Source organism: Buceros rhinoceros, unplaced genomic scaffold (genome assembly GCF_000710305.1).
Source record: "Buceros rhinoceros silvestris isolate BGI_N320 unplaced genomic scaffold, ASM71030v1 scaffold15755, whole genome shotgun sequence".
Taxonomy (NCBI): domain Eukaryota; kingdom Metazoa; phylum Chordata; class Aves; order Bucerotiformes; family Bucerotidae; genus Buceros; species Buceros rhinoceros.
In genome coordinates, this window is record NW_010411276.1 from 4617 (window position 1) to 26344 (window position 21728).

Consider the following 21728-nt stretch of genomic DNA (forward strand, 5'->3'; position numbering starts at 1 on the left):
GCCGGGACACTGCCCGGAGGAAAAGGCCCTGGGGGAACTGGTCCAGCTGATTGGACATGAGCCAGCAGCGTGCCCGGGTGGCCAAGAAGGCCAACGGCCTCCTGGCCTGTACCAGCACTGGTGTGGCCAGCAGGAGCAGGGCAGGGATTGTTCCCCTGTACTGGGCACTGCTGAGGCCACACCTTGAGTACTGTGTCCAGTTTTGAGCCACTCACTCCACGAAGGACATTGAGGTGCTGGAATGTGTTCAGGGAAGGGCAGTGAAGCTGGTGCAGGGTCTGGAGAGCAAGTCTTGTGAAGAGCAGCTGAAGGAACTACTCCAGTTGTTCAGCCTGGAGAAGAGCAGGCTGAGGGGAGACTTCTCGCTTTCTACAACTCTGTGACAGGAGGTTGTAGTGAGGTGGGGGTTGGTCTCTTCTCCCATGTGACAAGTGACAGGACAAAAGGAAATGGCCTCAAGTTGTGCCAGGGCAGATCTAGGTTGGACATCAGGAACAATTTCTTTCCAGAGAGGGCTGTGCAGCATTGGCACAGGCTGCCCAGGGCGGTGCTGGAGTCCCCATCCCTGGAGGGGTTTCACAGCGTGTGGGTGTGGAGCTGAGGGACATGGTTCAGGGACCCTGGCAGTGCAGGGGAACGGTTGGACTGGATGAGCTGAAAGGTCTCTTCCAGCCAGGTGATTATGGGATTCTGTGAAACTGAGCACACAAAATAAAGAGTGAGAGTCTGTAGTGGAAGAGAATTCATGATCTTTAGGAACTGCAAAAAAAAGGTGTTGAAGTTGATGCCTAATCTTGGATTAAAATCTTTCTATTGCTTTTTCAGAAAACCCGTGGTGAATAATGAGTGAATTGGGAGGGCTAAAGGTGTTAGAAGGTCAAGATTTCCCCATGTTTCACAATTCGAGTGAACAAAATAAGGGGAAGGCAAGCAAAACCTCCTTCTAGCAGCTGAGAGCAGTTCTTGTGTCTCAGCTACAGAGACATACGACAGTTGTTGCTTATGCACCCTCTGAAGTTGAAGTGCTCTTCTGATTTTCCATGCCCCGTAATTCTGTCAGTGTGAGGTGTGGTAGGTGTGTGGAAATCCTCCGGTTCTCAGCTGCATAGTTTCTAAATGAGTAAATCTGAGCTGGCCAGCTGCATTCTGACCGGGCCGTTCTGCAGGGCAGTGGAACCACTTTACGCTGAGGTAGCTGGGCAGATATTATCTGGAGACCTCACTTCACTTCTGGTAGTCAAGAAGAACATATTGTGATGTTTGAACTTCTAGTTTTCAGGTATAAAGCAAACCACCCTCCCTCCCCCAATTCCAAGAAAAATAGCATAGAAACGAGAATCAGAGCAATGGAAGAAGGGAAAAGTGAAAACTGGAGTCAAAGAGCCAAGGGAACAACAGGCTTAGCCACCAGGACCTGAAGTCGAGGATATCGTGCCAGTCTCTTATAAACTAAAAGGGAATGGCTGTCAGAAAGGCAAAAAGAAATGGGAATGTCGTTACCTCGGAATGAAAATTTCCTCCTGCCATTAGTGAGGTTTTGAAAGGTGCAGCAGAGGATGCCGTTGTCCAAAGGCAGAGATGTGTAACACAGTTTCAGCAGCAAGGAAGATAATTGATTATCCACTCATCCTTCCATTGTGAGCGGTCACCCTGCCTATCCCGTTGTTCTCATTGCCTCTGCCATCCCCTCCTCTGCCCTGCCATCGGGCTTGGCTGCAAACCGAGTGTGAGCGAGTGGTTTCCCTTCCGAAGGCTGCCAGTACAGATGAATATTTCACACAGCAGGGACTGTTTTACGACTGTGTACCTTGGCTTCAGATGTCTTTTCCAACCAAAACCTGAGTGCCTCTCCTGTACTTCACCAGGAAAGCAAGTGCCAATGACTTTCACATCAGAATGTCTCTTCCTGCCATAGTCTCTCAGCTGAGTTCGCCTTAGCTGGGCCTCATTAGCAGCTCCCAAATTGCCACTCGTGTTTGGTGATAAGCCTTTTTGTAGCAGAGCTTTGCGTTCTGCCATGAAGCGGGCAGGGTCCGTGAATTGCCATAGCTACCGAGTGCCTTGGTGGAGTATTATTCATATTTCATAGAATCGCAGATATTACAGATGGAAAAGATATCTCAAGGTCATTTGTTTCTAGGGCAGATTATTCATTGCTCTCTCTATATATATATTTGCTGTAATAAGTTTTTCTAGGTTTTTGTCTAGTCCAGTCTTAAATGACTCAAGTGACGCCACTCCCCTGAGGATATATGCCAGTGTCTTAACAGTCCTTAGTCTTGAGAATTTTCCCCTTATATTCCACCTGCATTTGCTTTTTTCTTCCCTGTTATCCATCGCTGAAGTTGATTTTTGGCTGACCTTTCTGTTCCTTACTACATATTCACCTCTCTTAAAATAATTCTAAATGTTTTTCATGTTCCTTTAGGCATTTTTTGTTTAAAGCTTGTATTTTTATCTTCCCAGCTCTGAAATGTTGCTGTTAGGTTTTATAGATGTGTTTTGTATTTCTTCCATGTGTTCAAGGACTGCTCTGCCTTTGTCACACTGTGACTCTTCACTAGTACAGGGTTGGAACAGTCACCTCCTGCTCATGGTGTGATATCCAGCGTTATAAAATCACAATAGCACTTTTGTCACTGCGGTTTATCACGGACATGTGCCACCTTACTTTCAGTTTCAAACGTTGACTGCAAACTGTTTCCTCAGTGGTTTAGCGTGTTTTCCTCCAAAATGGCCTTTCCAGTAGAATGATGAAGTCAGACTCATCTTCTGTGGTAAGGCAGTATGTGATCCTGTAGAAAAGGTCCCTCCCTTCAACTTGCTGCATTTCCGTGCAAGACTGACACGGAGTGAGTGGCTTCACTTTGCTCTCTGAGCTGCCTGTGGCTTGCTTCATCCTGAATGGAGACCAGCACAGGTGAACCCATTGTGTCCCTGAAAATTCCTGCCTTTTCCCTGCCATATGTACCAACATAAAGCCCTAGAAAATTCACTTTTATGAAGCTAGGAGACCCTTAGATGAAAAGAAAATACTAATCTTCTTCAAAGATTTCCTTTAAGTCCTTTAAAAATACATGCTTTTTAAAAAAATATTGTTCTTTTACATAGCTGAGACTTTCAGAACAATCTTTTGGAAGTGTTCTGGTCCTTAAAGGATTAATATTCATACTTTCTGTTTACAACAGGAATAAACAGGCTTGTTTCCTATGGGACGACCTAGCCTATACCTGTCAGTTATACATGACTGAATGCCTGGAACGGCCAAGATCCTCTCACACAGTTTTGTCTTGTATCGTTCCTGGCCATGCAGATTTGCATTAGAACATTGACAGAGAATGTTGGCCACGAGTTTCTGAGCAAGTTCGGAGCAGGATTTGAGGTTTCCTCCATCAGCATAAGCTGCAAAGCAGGGCACGAGGTGGTAACTACCTGACAAAGGTGATCAAGGAATTTTTTCCTGTGTGAGTGGAAACACTGGACAGGTCTCAGGGAGTCTGTGGTGTCTCCATCCTTGGAGATACTCGCAACGTGTGTGGATATGGCCTTGAGCAGCTTCCTCTAGTTGAACTGCTCTGACAAAAGAGTTGGACTAGGTGAGCTCCAGAGTCCCTTCCAACCTCAGCTGCTCTGAACTCATGTCTGAAAGAAGAGCGCCGAAGTGGTTGCCCTCTTTTAAATATGGCCTGTCACTGAAACGGTGCCGAATGGAGGTTAGTGTGTGAATGTCGGATTTCATAAAGAATGTGAATCAACATTCCAATTTTAATTGTACTTCTTAAATAAAATTGAATTTCCAACTCAAATTAAAAATAGTTCCAGCAAACTTAGGAAAGGTATGTTGTTTACCCAAGAGTTAGGATTGGCAGCAGTCTTTTCTACTGTGCATTTTGGAGTAAAAATAGTTTTTCCAACAAGAGTGAATTCACTTCTGCCAAGTGGGCCGTAATATTTCGCTGTTATATACAAAACCTGTGTGTCAGATGAGATTCCTTTGTCTAAAATAGTATCTGACACTTTGGTAAGTAATAAAGTTTTGTTCCTGTGAGACGCTGAACAGTTGCTGAAAATACTCATCACCTTGACAGCCTGCTCTGTGAAATGAGGCTGAGCTCGGGTGGCCACATTGTTCTAAACAGAAATCACTCAGAAAACCCCAACAGATTTCGGTGTGTGCCAGTGTCCTCCATGGAATGCAGTTGTCTATGAGCAATGTCTGAGGAAGTCATTACATTTTTCCCACTGCGAGAGGAAGAGGATGTATTGGGCAGTGGTGGCATTTCCAGGAAACAGCAGTTTAGTCAGAGTGCAACATTTTGGATAAAGGAACAGAAAGGAATGCGCCATTGGAGCGGCCTAATAGTGAATGACCTTTGAGTGTTTCCTTCCATCTTCGACTGGCTGTGATCTGTGCCGAGCACCAGGCATTGTCCTTAAGCTACATGAAGAAGCACGTGGTTTCACCTCGAACCTTCGTCGAGGCTTCGGTGTGGCTTTGTAGGCAGGAAGCACAGTAAGAGCAGTGCAGTCGGCCCCTTCCCCAGAGCCCTCCCGCGGTGTGCTCAGCCGCCGGCCGGGGAGTAAGCCTTTATTTAACTCTCGCAGTTGGCAATCAGAAGAAGAATAATTGGCAAACAAAATGGGGTCACCTTTGGGGATTATGGATTTCAATAGCCCATAACACAAAAAGAGAGGGGTTGTAGTTGCCAGGTCACTCAGGAGTGAAACCTGCAAGTATCTGGTGTTGCATAACACCTTTTATAACATAATGCTTGGACCGGAAGAAAGAATCTAAAATAAAAGTAATAAACTATTGTGACTTTTGTTTTGTGCCAATGGATTTATGGCATCAGAGCCTTCCACATAACATCTGTGTGTGCTGCCATTTGCCCTTTTAGTATTTTTCCAGCACTCCATAGGAAGAAGCACTTTGCAATTACTGGAAATGACAAATGGCTTCGGTATCATTTCTTTATTTTTGGAAAGGATGTAGAACGGGGAAGGTCCAGCCCATTGCCTAAAATGCGTGCAGTCAGTTGAGAGTTTGCTTTGCGCATTCCAACACAGAGGGACTCTAGATCTTCTCAAACGTAAAGCAAGAACAGATCATATACATCCTATTTTGCTGGTGGAGCTTCACACCACTTCCTGTCGCTGTGTCGAGCATCCTGGGGAGTGGTAGGAAGCAGCATGAGAAATAACCTGCTCCTTACAAACAACCAGTAAACAACCAGTAAACAACCAGTAGCAGAAGGAATTTTAGTCCCCCTGTGTGTTACTCTCCCTAAGATTACTTCACCACAGGGTAAAGTCTCTCTGGGCAGTTTGTGCGCCCACTGATAGGCTCTTCTCTGTATACGTTATTTCTCACAATAATATAATGAGGTGAGGAAACTACCCCACTCCTCAGTGTGAGCTTTTGTCTTCTTTCTTACTTGATATTAGCTTTCAGGAAGGTCATTTATTTTGCTAAAATAAGGCTACAGTGGTTTGGACTGTTACAAATCTGAGGTTTCTGACAGAAAATGTACAGCCACGAAAATTCCACATCCTGAAAAATAAATGGCCTGAAAATTGAAGGCCAAAACCAGACAGAGTTGGTACTTCATGTATGGCAAATGGAACAGAGGGTTGTATTCATCTCCTGTGGTGTCAACTGGTTGAATGTAGAATACTGAGAGCTCTTCTCGGTGCTTTGTGGAGTGTCTTTTAGCAGGTGCCTCAAAGAGTTTGGTCGAGGGCTCAGAGTCCAAGAGAAGACTAGGGATGGGTGGTATGCCTCAAGGGTCAGTATTGCGACTGATGCTGTATAACATCCTTGTCAGTGACATGGACAGTGGGATCAAGCACACATTCTTGCTGATGACACCAAGCCGTGTGGCGCAGTCAACACGCTGGAGGGCAGGGGGGCCGTCCGGAGGGACCTGGACAGGCTTGAGAGGTGGGACATTGTGAACATCATGAAGTTCAGCAAGGCCAAGTGCAAGGTCCTGCACCTGGGTCGGGGCAATCCTAAGCACAAATAAGGCTGGGCAACAAGTGGATGGAGAGCAGTCCTGCAGAGAAGGACCTGGGGTGTTGGTGAATGAAAAACTGTTTCTGAGCCAGCAATGTGCACTCGCAGCCCTGAAAGCCAATCACATCCTGGGCTGCATCAAAGCAGGTTAAGGGAGGGGATTCTCCCCACCTGCTCCACTCTGGTGAGATGCCACCTGCAGTGCTGTGTTGAGGGGCCTTCCATGTAAGAAAGACATGCTTGAGTGGGTCCTGAGGAGACCATGAAGATGACCAGAGGCTGGAGCACCTCCCCTATGAGGACAAGCTGAGAGAGTTGGGGTTGTTCAGCCTGGAGAAGAGAAGGCTCCAGGGAGACCATAGAGCAGCCTTTCAATACCTAAAGGGGGCTACAGGAAACATGGGGAGGGAGCTTTATCAGAGAGTGTAGTGATAAGACGAGGGGTAACAGTTTTAAACTGTAATAGGGTGGGTTTAGAGCAGATATGAGGAAGAAATTCTTCCCTGTGAGGGTGGTGAGACCCTGGCCCAGGTTGCCCAGAGCAGCTGTGGATGCCCCATCCCTGGCAGTGTCCCAGGCCAGGCTGGACGGGGCTCTCAGCACCCTGCTCTAGAGGAAAGTGTCCCTGCCCATGGCAGGGGGGGAAACTGGATGATTTTTAAGGTCCTTTCACCCCAAACCATGCTGAGATTCTATGAATTCTGGGGTTTTTTTGTTTCTCTTGCCCCAAAGCAGTGGCAAGTCACATGGCATGTAAAGGCCCGTTTACCCTTTTGAAAATAGTAACAGAGTGTAATTTCTTACCTACTCTCCAGCTCTTACCCACTACACCAAGAGCATCGTGTATGTCTGACTATGGTGTAACAGCACGGGACTGGAGGATTGCCTCGTGACTTCTGGTCATCCTGACACTGAATTATTGTGCAGAAGAGATGCACGGAACAGCTCTTGTAGCCAGGCAGTGAGGATAAGTGTTAACCAGCCCATTGGCTTTAAGCCACTGATGGTCACTGTTTATTTTGTAATCCCCTTTGTGGATTTTCTCTCTTGTGTTTGTTGGTATAAACAGGAAATAGTGGAGGGTGGGTGCATTATCGTTCTGGGAAGAGCTTTCTCTGCGAGTTCAGCTGTTTTGTGTAAATTCAGTTTTCTGCAGTGCACAAAGATCAGATAGGAATGTTCAAATGTTTAGAGAAAGTGCTGTATAGTGTGTTTATAATGCAACAATTTTTCTTCCTGTCCCATTTTTCTGCCATGACAGATGACTTCCCCCTTCCCAAGTATTCTAACCCTATGGATCTATGTATATGATGAATTTTCCTGGAACAGTAACCTTCTGCTGAAATGGAAATTGCAGTAAATATCCTGACAGTGTTTTGAGAAACACAAGTTCCCCTTAAGGAGGGAGCCTACACCTGCAAAAATACCCCTCTTGACCAGAAAACACCCTCCATCAATCTTTGGTGTCAGCACTTTCCTCAGCTTGATGGGAATTTCTTTGTGCCTTGAGGATTCAAAGCACTTTGCATCCCGGACTTGGTTCTTCCTGGAATGGGTGTAAAACCAAAACCTTTTAGACTTTGCAGAAAACAATCCCAGAATCACCTGGCTGGAAGAGACCTTTAAGCTCATTGAGTCCAACCGTTCACTTGCACTGCCGGGGTCCCTGAACCATGTCCCTCCGTGCCGTTCCGAAGCCTGGTGCTGGGCAAGCTCTGTATGAATTGTACCATACTTGGCTTTATTTTCACCTACAGATCTTTTCAGATGAAACACTACCGAGGAGAAATGTTTGGGACAGCAACGAATCAGGGGTGGTAATTTGATGTAGATCGTGATCTACATGTCGAAACATAAGTATATAGGGCAAGTTGAGACTCTGAGGAATCCAAGACATCTCATGAAGCCAGGAGAGATGATACAGTACCTCTAGGACACCCGAGCCCTTCTGAAGAGCTACTGAGGCTGGACAGGGTGCCGTAACCTCTAGTGCTGCCGCCTTAAGTGTTGAGAGCTCTGTTTTGGCAAAACTAGATCAAAATGGCTTGGCCTAGGAAGAAACACGTTATTCTGTAGGAAAAAAGAGACAATCTCAGGCAAAACAAAAATGCAGGTCGTGGTTATGTCCACGTGCAGTTGTGACATGAGTCCTTGGCTGAAAACCATTGTATCGGCAAATTTATTGTCATTGAGACCCTTTCCCTGACCAGGAGAGATGAAAACACTAGCAAGTAGCTAGCAGCACGAAATCTCAACTGAAACTCAGTGTTAGCATAAGCAAGGGGAGATCTGCTTGTGTTTTAAAATATACCACAGTCACCTGTACTAAACTCTGTATCGCATTAGAAGCTCTGTCATATTTAGTGATGGCCACTAGACAACGGTGCGCCCGGTCATCGTGTTTGCATGGACCTGCTGGGCATCCTCTCTGTTTTCACCTGAGGTCCCTGGTACCCTGGAGGATCCATCCCCATCCGATCTTTTCTGAGTTGTGGCCATCGTCCTTTCAGTGCGTAAACCCTTTAACTTGTCTGTAGAGAAAACAAAAAGTGCATCTAACAGTATCTAAGACTATTAGTGAGAAAGCTGCCAAAATGGTTTTGAACTGGAAAATTCCTGTGCGATATGTCCATGTTCTGTTTTTATTTGTCTTTCACACACTGAAAAGGGGAATTAAATTAATGGAAAGTATGTGATGTGACAGCAGTTGTTGCTGTAATAATGTCGTGCATAGAAAGAATGTTGCTGAGGAAATTATTCCGTGCTATTTCTGAAGGGACTGCCGGTGCGATGCCTTCGTTCCAAAGCAAAGGCCAGGGATGCGGTATTGAAAAAAAAGGAAGGACCCTGTTTTCACATTAGTTACTTGAAACTTTCCCTTCTTTCTGAATTCATTTTGGTACAAATTCAACGGGAAGAATAAACCCATCTCATCCCCAGAAGTCTGACATTCTACTTGGGTTCTGACTTCACAGCCAAGATTAAATGCTTAGTCCTTTTAGTAGTTGGTTGATGAATTTTTAACCTGTTACTTACGTTATACACAATTAAATCACAAGGGCAGTTGAACGACTGCTACCTTTTAGTGGATTCAAAAATTACCCTGGCAAAGGCAGCCAGGCTAACACCTATTCGCACTTACAATACTTGGGTATTTCAGGTAGTTTAATGACTAACTGGTATCTCATCCCGATCCCGATCGGGGATGTAACGCTATTGGATGTCCTGAGCCTTGGAGCTCAGCAGCAGTCACACACATGTGAATACCCTTCACTCGGAATTCAGGGCAGCCTGACACCCACCCCTGTGGGTTTCTCACACAACTCTGTGTGAGCTTGCAGGAGCTGACGTGTGTGGGAATCACACCAATGACATGAAACTGGTGCTGAAAGGGGACTGGAATCCTGGACCACTTGCAATATGCTGCTGTGTTCTGGCTGCTTTGCCTCGTGAACCCCTGGAGTTCAGCTCTTTTCTGCTGAAAATGTTTTTGCACCATTGATTACTCTCTATAAAAATTCATTTTGATATATATGTGTATAAAAATTCAAACTCAGTTGTATAGAACATTTTAAAAGCTAAAGGTGAAAGCCGTTGAATATATTTTCTGTCTGTCTGCATCTTTTATTATCTCTCTCTCCACACACACACATACGCCTCCCCCGTGTGTAGATGTATGAACATAAAAACTGGTGCCCTTCTGTGGGCATGCTCCCTATTTCTTGTTCATGCAAAAACTTTCCTTAGTAAGAGTTAACATTTGGTCATTAATTTTTTTGATTAATTTTCATGTAGGAAGTCTGCAACATCCACTTGCTCTAAAGAAGACCAGATGAAAGATGTCCTAGAATTAGGTAAGTGATGTCAAGCTTCAGTTTGGCTTTTGCCTGTAACTGAGTTGCTCCTTTTGTAACTCGTGGTTGATTCGAGGTAATTGCACGTGCTATTAACTTCCTGGGTAAGGCTGTAAAGGAGTCATTAAGAAGCAATCAAACAAAGGTGGGCTCATGTAATTTTCATCTGTCCTTTCTGGCTAAAACTGTATTTTCTTTTTGGATAAAGACAGGTGGCAAGAAAGGTTACTTGTCAGATTGATGATCCGTCCCCTGGTACTGAGCGGGCTGAAGGAAGCCCTTTTTTTCATCCAATGTATTATAGGAATTTTTCTTGTCTTTCAGTTGATGTTGAGGATGAAGAAACAACTAGAGAAGTTAGTAAGAACCCGGATCTTTCCACGCTGTATACGCTTCAAGTCGTATCAAAGGCAATTGATATTTCACTTGCAAAAGTAAGAGTAACGGTGATGGTCAGATAGATGTGTGAGAACGTTATTTCAGTTCAGTTAGTCAAAGCTGCAATGGATCGCGCTGGGTTGCGTGTCTGTGTGTGGTTTAACATGTGCCGTACTGCATCCTGAGGAGGTTCCTTACTTGGTGTTCAGGTGAAAAAGGGATGCCTGTCCAAAACTCAGCAAAAGACCAGAGGAGAGCACCAGAAAGCAGCTGCCCACTCGAAGCACAGATAATAGCTTTAATTAATGAAGCTTGTGTTGTTTTATTAATGCCTCTGGTCAGGTATTCAGTTGCTCAGTCTCTAGGCAGTGGCTCAGAACAAGTCCATTGCTCCCTGTCACTGTTTCTCCCTTGCCTATCTTCCTTAGTCTGAGCAGAGATGGAACCGTTAAATGCTTTTAGTATTTTCATTCCCATTTAGAGGGAATAAAAACAGAGAAAAGATAATGAGGTACCTTCCCATTTCATTTCTAGACCAAAGCGGTCTGAGTAACTAAACAAATGCTGAGCAGCCTGTTCTTACTTGCTCAGCGTTACTTCGGCATGGATGCCATCTTCCGAGTAGCTGTTCCTGACGAGCCGTGGTCTGCCGTTGTTCAGGGCCGAGATCTGGACGTGGCAGGTGCTGGTGTGCCATCTGACCTGCAGCGGTTAAACCCCGGAGTAACGGTTTTCTCATATGAGCAACTTGGACGGGCAAAACCTCCTGCCTTTTCTCCACGCTGTGTCCAGCAGGGTCCTGTTCTCCCGAGCGGCACCGTTAGTAGGCGTTGCCCTTCTAGCTGTTAAATTTAGGACAATGTTGTGTCATGCTTTCATGGGAAACTGTGCCCCAGACGATGTGCATAGACAGTTTCCTATGCTGGGCAACACAGAGCATTATGAGTGGAAGGAGTATGGCAGGAAAAGGAAAAAATTGCTCCTTTTCATTTGAGTGTTGCTATTTACAGTAGGTATAAAACAGAAAAGGGTGGTTACAGGGAGTTAGTCATTACCCTTCCACCCTCCTCCTTTCTCTTCTACATACTACTGCGAGAAAACATACCTGTGTTTGGAATTTGGTTTTAAAATGAGGAATTTTCTCTCTCTCTCTCCTTTTTTTTAAAATAGGAATTAAAAAATCTTTTGTTTGGCTCCAGTCTTTTTTGCTTCAGTGAAGAATGGAAAATTCAGAGTTTTACATTTAACAACACACCGCAGTTAAAATACGGCATTGTGCAAAAAAAGGTACTGTAAGTGACTTCCTTAATGTGATCTTTGCTTTTGACGCTGAGTATACAAAGACTGCATGTTTCAGCAGTGTAAAAAAAAGAGTCTTCTAAAGATTCTTCTGTTTCTCTAACTTCTCTGGTTACCACTGAATGACGTCACCTTGTCAAGTCTTGTTAGGAGGCTTGAGATGGATGGAGTATTTCTGAGGGAAACTTAAAAATGCCACAGGAAGTGTGGAAATGTGTGTGTGACAGGGAGCTGTTTGGAGGGAGGAAGACAAGACACTTCAGCTGAAAGCTAGAGGTGGTAAAAGAATAAAAGGGCATAAATCAAGGGTGGCGTTTAAGAGAAAAAGGGGACAATATTTAGCAAGTTTAAGAGGGAGCTTGATCTGTCTCAAAATGGGGGGACGTAGCAAGAATTTCCTGCAGTGCCTGGGAAGTCACAGGGAGATTTTTGCCTCTTAGATAAGAGGGTCACGTCGTGAGGCTCACTCCTAAGAGAAAAGCGAACAAGTGTCCCTGCAGTGTCAGGGGATGGGACACTGGGGCTGCTGGGGGAACACCTCTTTTGCAGCCCTGTGGCTGTAATTCTGGACTGCAGCCACAAGATGCCAGCTCTTCCCCAACACAAGGTTTTCGTCATTCCTAGACATCAGCTGCCAAAAGGCCCTTTCTAAAAGCTCAGTCAGGTCCCTGTGGTGACCAGAGCTGATAAAACCACCCTGGAAGTCATGCACCCAATCACAGAAGTTTTTGGTATTAACAAAGATCTCTCTGGTCTAGAGTGTTCAGTGGGAGACTCAGGGTTCCCCTGGTGTCTACCTCGTCAACCTTCCCTGGGCACCTGGCTCTCACAGGCCGAGACCGCACTGCTTCCGGCTGTCCTTCTGCTCTGGATGCCGGATGCAGTTGGTCAGCCTGGTTTCTCAGCTGGCCATTGCATAGACTAGATCAGCGACCACAAGCAGGACACGGGATGTGTAGTTGCCTCCAAAGTCAAACAGGTCCGTCGTAAAAATGCACCCTCCACAGTTGCAGCTTAATGCTTTTGTCCCTGTCCTGTGACTCTACATGTGCTTCTGGGTTATCCATGCACGAGGTCGCTTAAGAGTAATGGTGTGGGGGCTTCAGGAAGGACTAGGGAAGGAGCAGACATCTCTGTAAGAAACACTCATCAAGCTTCTGCCCCGATGCAGAAAATCTTTTTCCGGATTGAGAGAAGTCGACCATTATGTGCTATACAGATGAAGGGGAGGCCCTGGGGCAAGGGCAGTGGCTAATAAACACATCATTAAGATGTTTAATCGACTCACCTTGTCTAGTTAAATCTTGCATTAGGCTGATGATCTTGGAAGAAAGCTGCTTATGTTTAAATAAAACCTGGTGGATAAAAGTGCTTAGATGCTGCACTCCACGAGGAACCATGGCAGTAGTGGTCATTTGTCCACGGTAAATGCTGCTTTGACATTTCCAGCCCTGCTGCTAGAGAAAGGATGTCTCAGCACTCCTAGCAGCTCACTGGCTGTGAAATTCCCTACTGTAAATTCCACAACAGAAATGGTAAACCGGAGTGTTCTGCTTAGATGTGTTTCTTTCAGGTAGTTAATATATTCCTCCTCACTTCCAAACTTCATTTCAGCTGCACAATTGTTTGGTTCTCTCCTATGTTCAGTTTCTGCGATGCTGTAAGAGGATGGCTAAAGTGGTTCCTGTAGGGTTTTTAACTGGGAAGCTTTCCCTGGTGGACTCAAATAAACTTTGGTTTTTTCCTTAATATATCAGTCGGTTCACTCATTAGTTAAGTAAATAATTATAGAGAGGCAGTGTGTGTCTGACATCAATGAGAAGTGGAAGGTATCTATCTCTAAGCTATTTTCTGATTACAAGACCCTTATTTTCTGGGTGGCATACAGTGCAAGGTCCTGTTCCATTAGGCTTGATGCTGTGCTTAGGACAACCTGAGATTTAAACTGGTCCGTCTGATCACGTTGCTGTTTGAAACTAGCACTCTTCATTCTCCTCCAGGGTTTTGAGGAGAGTTTGACCAATCCTAAATTGATTCATCCCAGCCTGGTTGTCATCCGCAGAGGAAATCAAGGGTGCAACCATAGCATATGACAGCCGTGCAGTCCTGGGTTCATCTCATGCTGTGGAGAGTAACAACAACGTAGACCTGGGCCTGGGTTAAATCAGAGCACAGACTCTCCAGAAAACCTGCTGGATGGTCTAGACTTTCTTGCCCTCATTATTTTTCTGAAGTTTACGTGGGCAGACAAAGCTCTGCTAGGTCAGCCCGTATGGGCTGTTGGTTTAGGCTGGGCCCGTGTGTAAGTAATGGACTTGCTAATGTTAAGAATGAGCCCGTTTCTGAGGATGGAGCATGTGCTGACAGGCACAGAGGCAGCATCTGTGGGACTGAATGTGCTGAATCCTCTGTGAAGTTGCAGTAATTGCCGGAACTACCGATGTAATGTGGTACTGTGGTACCTGTGACGTTCATCTTGGGTCCTGCATAACTCACTCGTTCCCGCGTAGATGTTCCAGACAAATGATGGCTTTTCTCTGACTCCTCAGCATAAATAATACGACATGAGGCACCTGGGAGAGAATTGAGTGATGAGGGAAGGCAAGTTATGCTGGATGAAGTTTTCTAGACAAGAGGGCATTTGCTCCTCAGGATAACTCGTGTAGCTGTCTCTGTGATACGGTTGACCCGTAGGAACAGGTCTGGGGCATATGATGGGGTCAGGCAGGCTGGATGTCAGGGAAGAAGCAAGGAGAGGGAAATGCCTTGCTACCCCATCCCACAGACTTCCAAAAGACCTGTCAATCTGCTTTTCATAAAGTTTAAAATTAATACGGTATTTGCTGGTATTGTGATACTTTTCCCAACGTAAATCACTTGAAAGGTTCAGACTTCCTTCGCTTTCCCTTCGCCAGTGAGATGGCTGCCTGGTGCAGAGGGCTGCGCATAAAGCTGTGTTTATCGATGGAGGTGGGAACTTGAGGGGAGGCAAAAGAGCAAAGCTGATTTCCTCCCTTCGGCAAACAGGCAGCGTCGGTGTCTCTCTGGAAGTCAGGGTAGGCTGTGGCTAAAGGGATCGGGAGATCTTTTGTTTGTTTGCATAATCACAGAACAGATTTAAAACTCCTTTGACGTTATCGGTGTTCAGGCATTTTCAGGAAAAATAGGTGGGAAACACAATACCTGTTAGTAACACTGATTTTCATTGGCTTGCAAACAAACAAACAAGAAAAAGCAACAGAGAGCACTACAAAGCCATGGATGGGAGGAGAGAGGTGACACAATGGCTTATGCCTGAATGGAAGCACATGGCTTGCAAAAGTTTTCAGCAGCATCAAACAGCACAAATGGTTTTGCTCATGGAGTGTCCTGTCCCATCATCCCCCTCAGGGCGGCCCGTGTGGAGTCCTGGCTGCAGTTCAAGCTTGTGTCCTCCAGCAGCTTCTCTTTGCAGACAGTAACAGGAATAAAGACACTCGGTAAGTCAGCAGTTGGCACCAGAAGTATTTTCCATATAGAAGTAAAAATACTTTTTCTCTGCTGCAGCCACTCAGGAGCCTTTTGATTTTGAACTTATTGGACTTCTCTTTGCCTCTGAGAGAGAAAGTAGCATAAGATTTACTTGGTTTTACATTCCTCTCATCTATAGGAATTTAGAGATTGGTGTTTTATTTGTCTAATTACTTGCTTGTGATTAACCCGAGAACCTCTAAGAGAATCCAGCAGCTGAATCGAAGCCAGTGAAAACTATTTACCTTGAGATCCCATGGAAATATGATTACAAAGAAAGAGTAATCAAGGTTTGAAAGGCCATGAAATTCAGGCAGGTTTTGGTGCTAGGGATCTCAGGGAGGGTGAAAAATGAAAGCTATAGATGTAATTTTCTTTTCTTGCCACTGCATTTGGTCTTTCACAGTTAAGCTCTGTAACAGAATTTGAATTTAAATTCTCTGTGTGTATTTTCTACTTGCTTTAAAGGAATATTTTTATGTATTGACAGGAATATTGCTTGGACTGCTGAAATATTAACGTGTTTGTCACTTTGCTAAAGGAACAGAGATTCTTCAATGAAATGCTGGAAAATAATGTCTAAAAAAATGACTTTATTACCCCAGACTTCTTGTATTTGCCTTTTGTTTTCAATACAAAATTAAGACCATTACAAAAGAAATTTCAGAAAGCTTTGCTGTACTTTATAGGTACAGTCTGTTGAACAGAGATAACAGTATTTTACTGGTGTACGCTGCCACCACCTTGTGTTGTTTATGGTTGTTACATTGACCCAGTTTAGTTGGAAGAAAAGCTTTGCTGCTGAGATTTTTCCTGAACTTCATTACCTTACAATGAAAAATTGTTCATTGTGCATAAAAAACTGGCCTTAAATATGCACTTTTCTGCTTGGAACAGTTTGGAAGAGTGACGGGATCTCTTGAGTTTCCGTAGTTCTGTCTGGCACCTGATGGAAATTCAGTGTTTGGGCTTGAACATTGCCTGTTCCTTGAAGTCTCTTAAAGGCAATTAGCATGGGCTGCTCGAGAGATGGGGTGAGCGGGGTAAAACACAGGCAGACGGAACGGCGAGTTAATTCTACAACGTTCCGTTGTTTGGTTGTTTTCTCCCATGAATTACTGTCTGTAATTCATACCCAGCCAGCTGCTCAGAGCACACTTTGTGAAATTTTGCTAACAGAACTTCATTATTCCAGTTCAGATGGTAATGAGGGTAGACTTTTCAAGGCCGAATGAGGCTCTTGTACACACAAAAGAAAAAACTCAGACACTTCCACACATGAAAATCAGTCTATATTTAGACATTATGACCAGGAATCTCCACAGAATGCACCAAAGAGTCGTTTCTGGTTATGAAAAGCAAGGATTTATTTCAGCTTGGAGGACAGCCTTTCATCACCTGCTCCTCAGACCCTTTGAATCTCAGGTCAGCCTTAGTAAAAACAGCGATGTTAACCTTTTCCTCTTTCAACGTGGTTCAGTGATCGTGAATGTCATAAAATTATGACACCCAAATAAGTGGATTGAAGCTGAATGGTTTAAACCATAAGTGTCCCAACTCTTGTCAGCTGTGACCTATTCTGTTTCCTCGACAATATTTACCTCTCCTGGTTTTCTGCTCCTATTATGCACATGGTTTTAAAAGATTTTGGTTTTACATGTTTTGTATATGAAAAATGGTGCTGAAGCATGCAGGACGTCTCCAAGGAATTTCCGGTTAGCAGGTGAGCGCTTTGTCTTTAGGCACAGACATGCTAATAGCCTCCAGGCTCCTAAAAACGAATAGCCAGATGGACTGCTCTATTCATGAGATAAACGTATTTTTCTTATGATAAGTTTGCCATGGGCAGAAACTCTTAGGCAGGCAGGCAGAAAGGGAAGTCTCAGAGCTTGAAATGAGAAATTAATATTCCTTTCTAATTCTAACCTGAATTTCCAAACTAATAGCCACTTCAGAGTAAGTGTTTGACTTCAGGCTCCTACGACGTTCAAGGAATAATTATCATGTCTACTTCTTACTCAGCTACCTCTCTCAGACACATAAATTAGCTGCTCTGCTTCCATAAATTTCCGAGTGTCTGTATTAGAACACAGACAGAGATAAGAGAAAGTTGTGACTATAATTTTTTTTTACTTGAAAACTCTCACCAATTATTTCCCGTATCTCACATCCTTCGGAGCGGGAAACAGTCTCTAAATGAACATTATCTTCAAGGCAGACATGGGACTTGAAAGTCTGTTTAAATTTTGGATGTTTGGTGTTTCTTGTTTAGTCTTTTGTATTATTAGATCTTTTACTCAAACGCTGGGAACGGGTTTTGACATCAACTCCCATGCTAGTAACACTCTGAAGACTGATTGGATCTGAATTTCAGACTGACGCTCTTGAAGCCACTAAAGAAAATGGCAGTTCTGTGCTCCCCAGGGGTGTGGATCTGTTGCCCTTCCGGCTCATGGATGTTGGGTTTTATTCGTAAATCTGCCAGTTTTCCATGATGTGTCTTTGGGCTTCCCGATCCTTTATTTCTCCATTCCCACCTTGGATGTTAGAATAACAAGACGTATTAGAAGACATCACAAAACACGGTTGGTAGGAAGCGTGTTGACGATGTTGCTTATGTGTTTGGGATCAATAAACTACTGTAACTGTTGTGCAGCTTTGCACGTTGTTGTGTAAGTCCCAAGCCAAACACCTACGTGAAAGTCTTCCAGGAACAGTGGGGTTCCTCAGACCAACACTGAGTCAGTTACCTGAATGCTTTAGGTCATGATTTATTAAAAAATACGAGCATAGTGTTTATTGCAGATGCTGCTTTAGATAAAGTTTAGTAGTAGGTAAGAACATTATGGTTTGGGTTTATTGACAGGAGTTAGGAAATAAAAACTTGAGAAAGAAATTAAGTATGAAGGCCTTTATAAACTAAAAACCTTATTTAATATGTAAAACAACCCTGTTGTAGAACATTAGAAGAGTTTTGTTACAGATCTGAAGATGAATTAGCTTCTCCTGTCCGTTATTTGCCAATACAATATTGTTCCCTGAAGAGCATTTACCTGCTTTATTATAAGTACATATCCTGAAACCGCATCCACCATTTCTTTTAGGAGATTAGTTTTCCAGGTATGAGTACAGATGTGTGTGTATCAGTTCCTGTTGTTGATCGGACCTTATTTAGTCTGCTCTTAATGCTAATAATAGCTTTCTTTTAATTGTTCCTTTCAAATGAAACACCGCCTGCCTTTAGTAGTAACCTCCTAGAAGTAGAGACTGTGCATTTCATCCCTTAGGTTCACCTGTACCACGAGGGTACGGCCATGAACACACAGACACGGGCCAGCCAGCTTACACTTGCTTACCTTAGCCACCCAGGACAGCTGTCCAGCCACCGTTACGAGCAACATAAGCTCATCCAGATCCCCCAAATGCCACACATGGCTATTAACACTTGACTGAGGTGAATTAACTTCCCTCAATTTTCTGTTTTGCTTCTGACTTAAGACCTATCCACTGTGCCCAGTTTGTTTTATGAGCAATTTAAAGACAAAGTTGTTCTAGATACAGTTGTATTCACTGGATCTTCTTATCTTCCATAAGATCCAAAGTGCCTTCTTAAATGCCTAAAATGACATTTAAGGTGGTTCACCTCAAGAATGGTTCCAGAAAGCCCGTAGTCCACTGGTGACTTCAGTTGCATCTCCCTCTGTAGAGCTCTTCAGCAGCAGCACATCCTCCTGTCAGCTGTTCAGTCCGGGGCTGAGAAGTCCTCGTGGGGCATATGCAGTGAGAGCTCTCGTGGCAGTTCATTCAGACGCTTAATCCTCAGAGAAAGGTGGGATTCAGCTGTACCTTGATACCCGGATTGTCTTCTCAGTAATGAATACTAGCTGCCTGTTCAACTCACTCAGGATTTTTCTGAGTTGGCCAAGTTGTCTCTTTCTTGACTATAAAAAGAACTGAGATACCTAAATGACAATTTTTGGAGGAAACTAGCTGGAGTCTCGTTATTAAACATTATAACACCTGAAGAGTTTCTAAAACATGCTTTTGTTCTTTTAGCCACAAACCTGCTGTGACTGTGATTACTGTAATTGGGGCAGTTTGCCCTCTAATGAGCAAACTTCTCAATACACATCTTGGTACTTGTCTGTTTCTTCTCTTTCCTGGACCACAGGTGTCTTCAGCCCTCAGAAGTTCACAGGACCAAGTGCCTCACCATGGCTATTGCAGACATATTGTGGCGTGCGGGAGGCAACGAGAAGGCAGTTGTGGCACTGTGAGTGGGAGAAGCAGTTGTCGTTGCTGTACAATGCTCCTGTGCGCGTGGTTGTTAGAGATGTACATGCTTTACCGAATTAAAGTCGTGGAAGAGGTATTCATGCAGTCTAGAATGGCTTAGGGAGAAACTCAGACTGTCATTGCTGCTCTCCCAGCAGCTGGGACAGAATAGTCAAATTCTTTGAAATTGCTGTGAAAGATGCTGTGGGTTTCACTGAGGCTAAGATTCCTCCAAAACCTTTGCCAAGAGTTATTTTTCCAGATGCAGCATTTAACTCGTATTGCAGGATATTCTGTTATGGCCACGATTAGCTGTAGCTACCTCCTGGTCAGCTTGTGCTGCCAGCGCACAAGGCATCGAACTTCTAGATCGCTGGCTTTGGCTGTACGGGGTCCTACCCGATACTTTGAAGTGAGATAGGTTTTGTGAGAAGAGGACGGGTTTTCTTATTAGATCAACTAAGCTGAAAAATAACAGAGAACCTTTCGGGTGCAAAAGTTCTACTTCAAACCCAAAATAGAACCAGCAAGTCCAGAGACATTTCAAATGGCATTTTGCATGTTTTACGCCTATAAAATACTTCCTCTGTGATGGTATTTTACATATGTTCTTCTGCTTTTTTAATGTCATTGCTCTAATATTCTTTTCCAATAAAAACTGTCATTAACATCTTAAATCTGTATTTATCCTCTTCCTGTGTAGAGAAACTTGTCATTCATGCTAAATAGGCTGAGAGCAGAGCACGCCCGAAGGGTACGCTTCATGGATAAAAGTTTGTTTAAGATATAATTTGATTTTATTAAGCAAGAGGTAGTTTTTTAAAAAGGGGTTGAAAATACTAATATATTTGGCTCATGTTGTTCCTTTTAACATGACCTTTGGTTTTGTCTCCTCATTCTCTTCAGGCCATCGGGAAGGCAGCAGTTCACTCCCATAGGAAAATACAAGGCAGACGGAGTCTTGGAAACGGTAAGGCTCTGTGTACCTCACCGTAACATTCTCCATAGACCCTCTTCCTAGCTTTTCGTGTTTTAGTGCAGTGAATCCAATTTCCACGGCTCTCTTAGTGCTTTAAAATCTTTTATGTCAAATCAGTTGTGATCCAAAACCCAACAGGATGTAACAAGATCCTGTAGTCTGTCTGGCTCTGAGTTGTCGCAGGGTCTGTGGGTAACTGGGCTCTCTGAAGTCCTTTTTGTTCTGTCTACCTTTCAAGCTTATAAACTGTGCCTTCTTTTACTGATATAAAAGTGAACGTGGATCCTTTCAAGTTGACCAGCATGGCCGTGAGCATCAAAAGACATTATTTTCTTCTTGTCTTACACTGAATTCTTTCCCTTTTTTTTTTTCCTCCAGAAGCTCCAAATGACAAAGTAGTTTCCAGTGGTGCCTTTATTTCCATCTGAGGCTCTCAAATGGCTTTGTTAACGGTGATGTTATAAGCCAGGCTTCAGTGGTTTAAGGAAATATTGCTGGCCTGCTAAATGGAGGAATGGATGTGTCAACAGCTTTGCAGAACCAGACAGTTTTCGAACAACTGGAAGACAAAAACCTGTATAAATAGGGCAAATGCAGCAGAATATCTTGGCTATAATATCCTCTTCCAAGAGACAAGATAGATTATTTGATAAGTTTTCATAATTCTGAGCTGCTGGCTATTTCAGAGTGCAGCTCACACCATTGTGATGCCTCTAAGTGCTGCTTATCAAAGGGCACATGGTCATAGCCACAGTGAAAATGTGATGGAAAGGAATATAATCCAAACTACTTGACCTTTCCTCATCCAGTATCCACAAGACCATAATTTCCATCAAACTCTGGAGATGAAAAAGTAGACAAAGAGTGTTGCAGTGCAGGTCTGTGAAGTCTCCTGGACAGAGAAAGGAGCATTCAGGGGAGTATCCTCTGAGTATGATAAGAAGGCTCTGATACGTAGCTGCTCGTCACGTAGGTACAACCCCTGAGCTGCTTATCAGTTCTACGACTTCTAAAGCTGCAGCATTCCCACGTTTGTTCTAGGAGTTGTTTTGCATTGCTTAACCAGTGCTGAAAACTCAATCAAATGGTTTGACGAGCTTAAAACCCACGAGAAGCAGTGTTTAAAAGTTCACTTGACATACAGCAAGTTCTGAGATACAACATTATACCAAGTAACAATAGGAAGAGGTAGATGTTGTTAGATCGTTGTTCCATTTTGCCAGTTCAAATCTTTCCAATCAGGTTTAAAGTTTTGACTACTTTAGTTCAGTTTATAAAAGTGAGTTCTTCTTAATTCAGGGACTTTTTTTTTATTCTTATGTTTCTTCCCAGCTAATACTACATAGTGTCACAAGATATGAAGATCTGGTTGCATTCCTCCAGCAGAACATTCTCCAGGTACTGTATGCAGAGAAGC

General features: G+C 43.9%; 1 protein-coding gene across 1 annotated transcript in view; it reads left to right on the forward strand.

Annotated features, from left to right (window-relative positions):
- FAM188B (family with sequence similarity 188, member B) overlaps positions 1-21728 on the forward strand; it is a gene marked incomplete at its 3' end in the record, with an annotated part of 25813 nt that overhangs the window by 3701 nt on the left and 384 nt on the right. The window contains exons 4-10 of the mRNA XM_010135958.1: positions 9812-9870; positions 10195-10304; positions 11419-11535; positions 14938-15026; positions 19229-19330; positions 20239-20302; positions 21644-21709. Of these exons, the coding sequence (XP_010134260.1) occupies positions 9812-9870; positions 10195-10304; positions 11419-11535; positions 14938-15026; positions 19229-19330; positions 20239-20302; positions 21644-21709 (607 nt within the window). The remainder of the gene's footprint in view (positions 1-9811; positions 9871-10194; positions 10305-11418; positions 11536-14937; positions 15027-19228; positions 19331-20238; positions 20303-21643; positions 21710-21728) is intronic.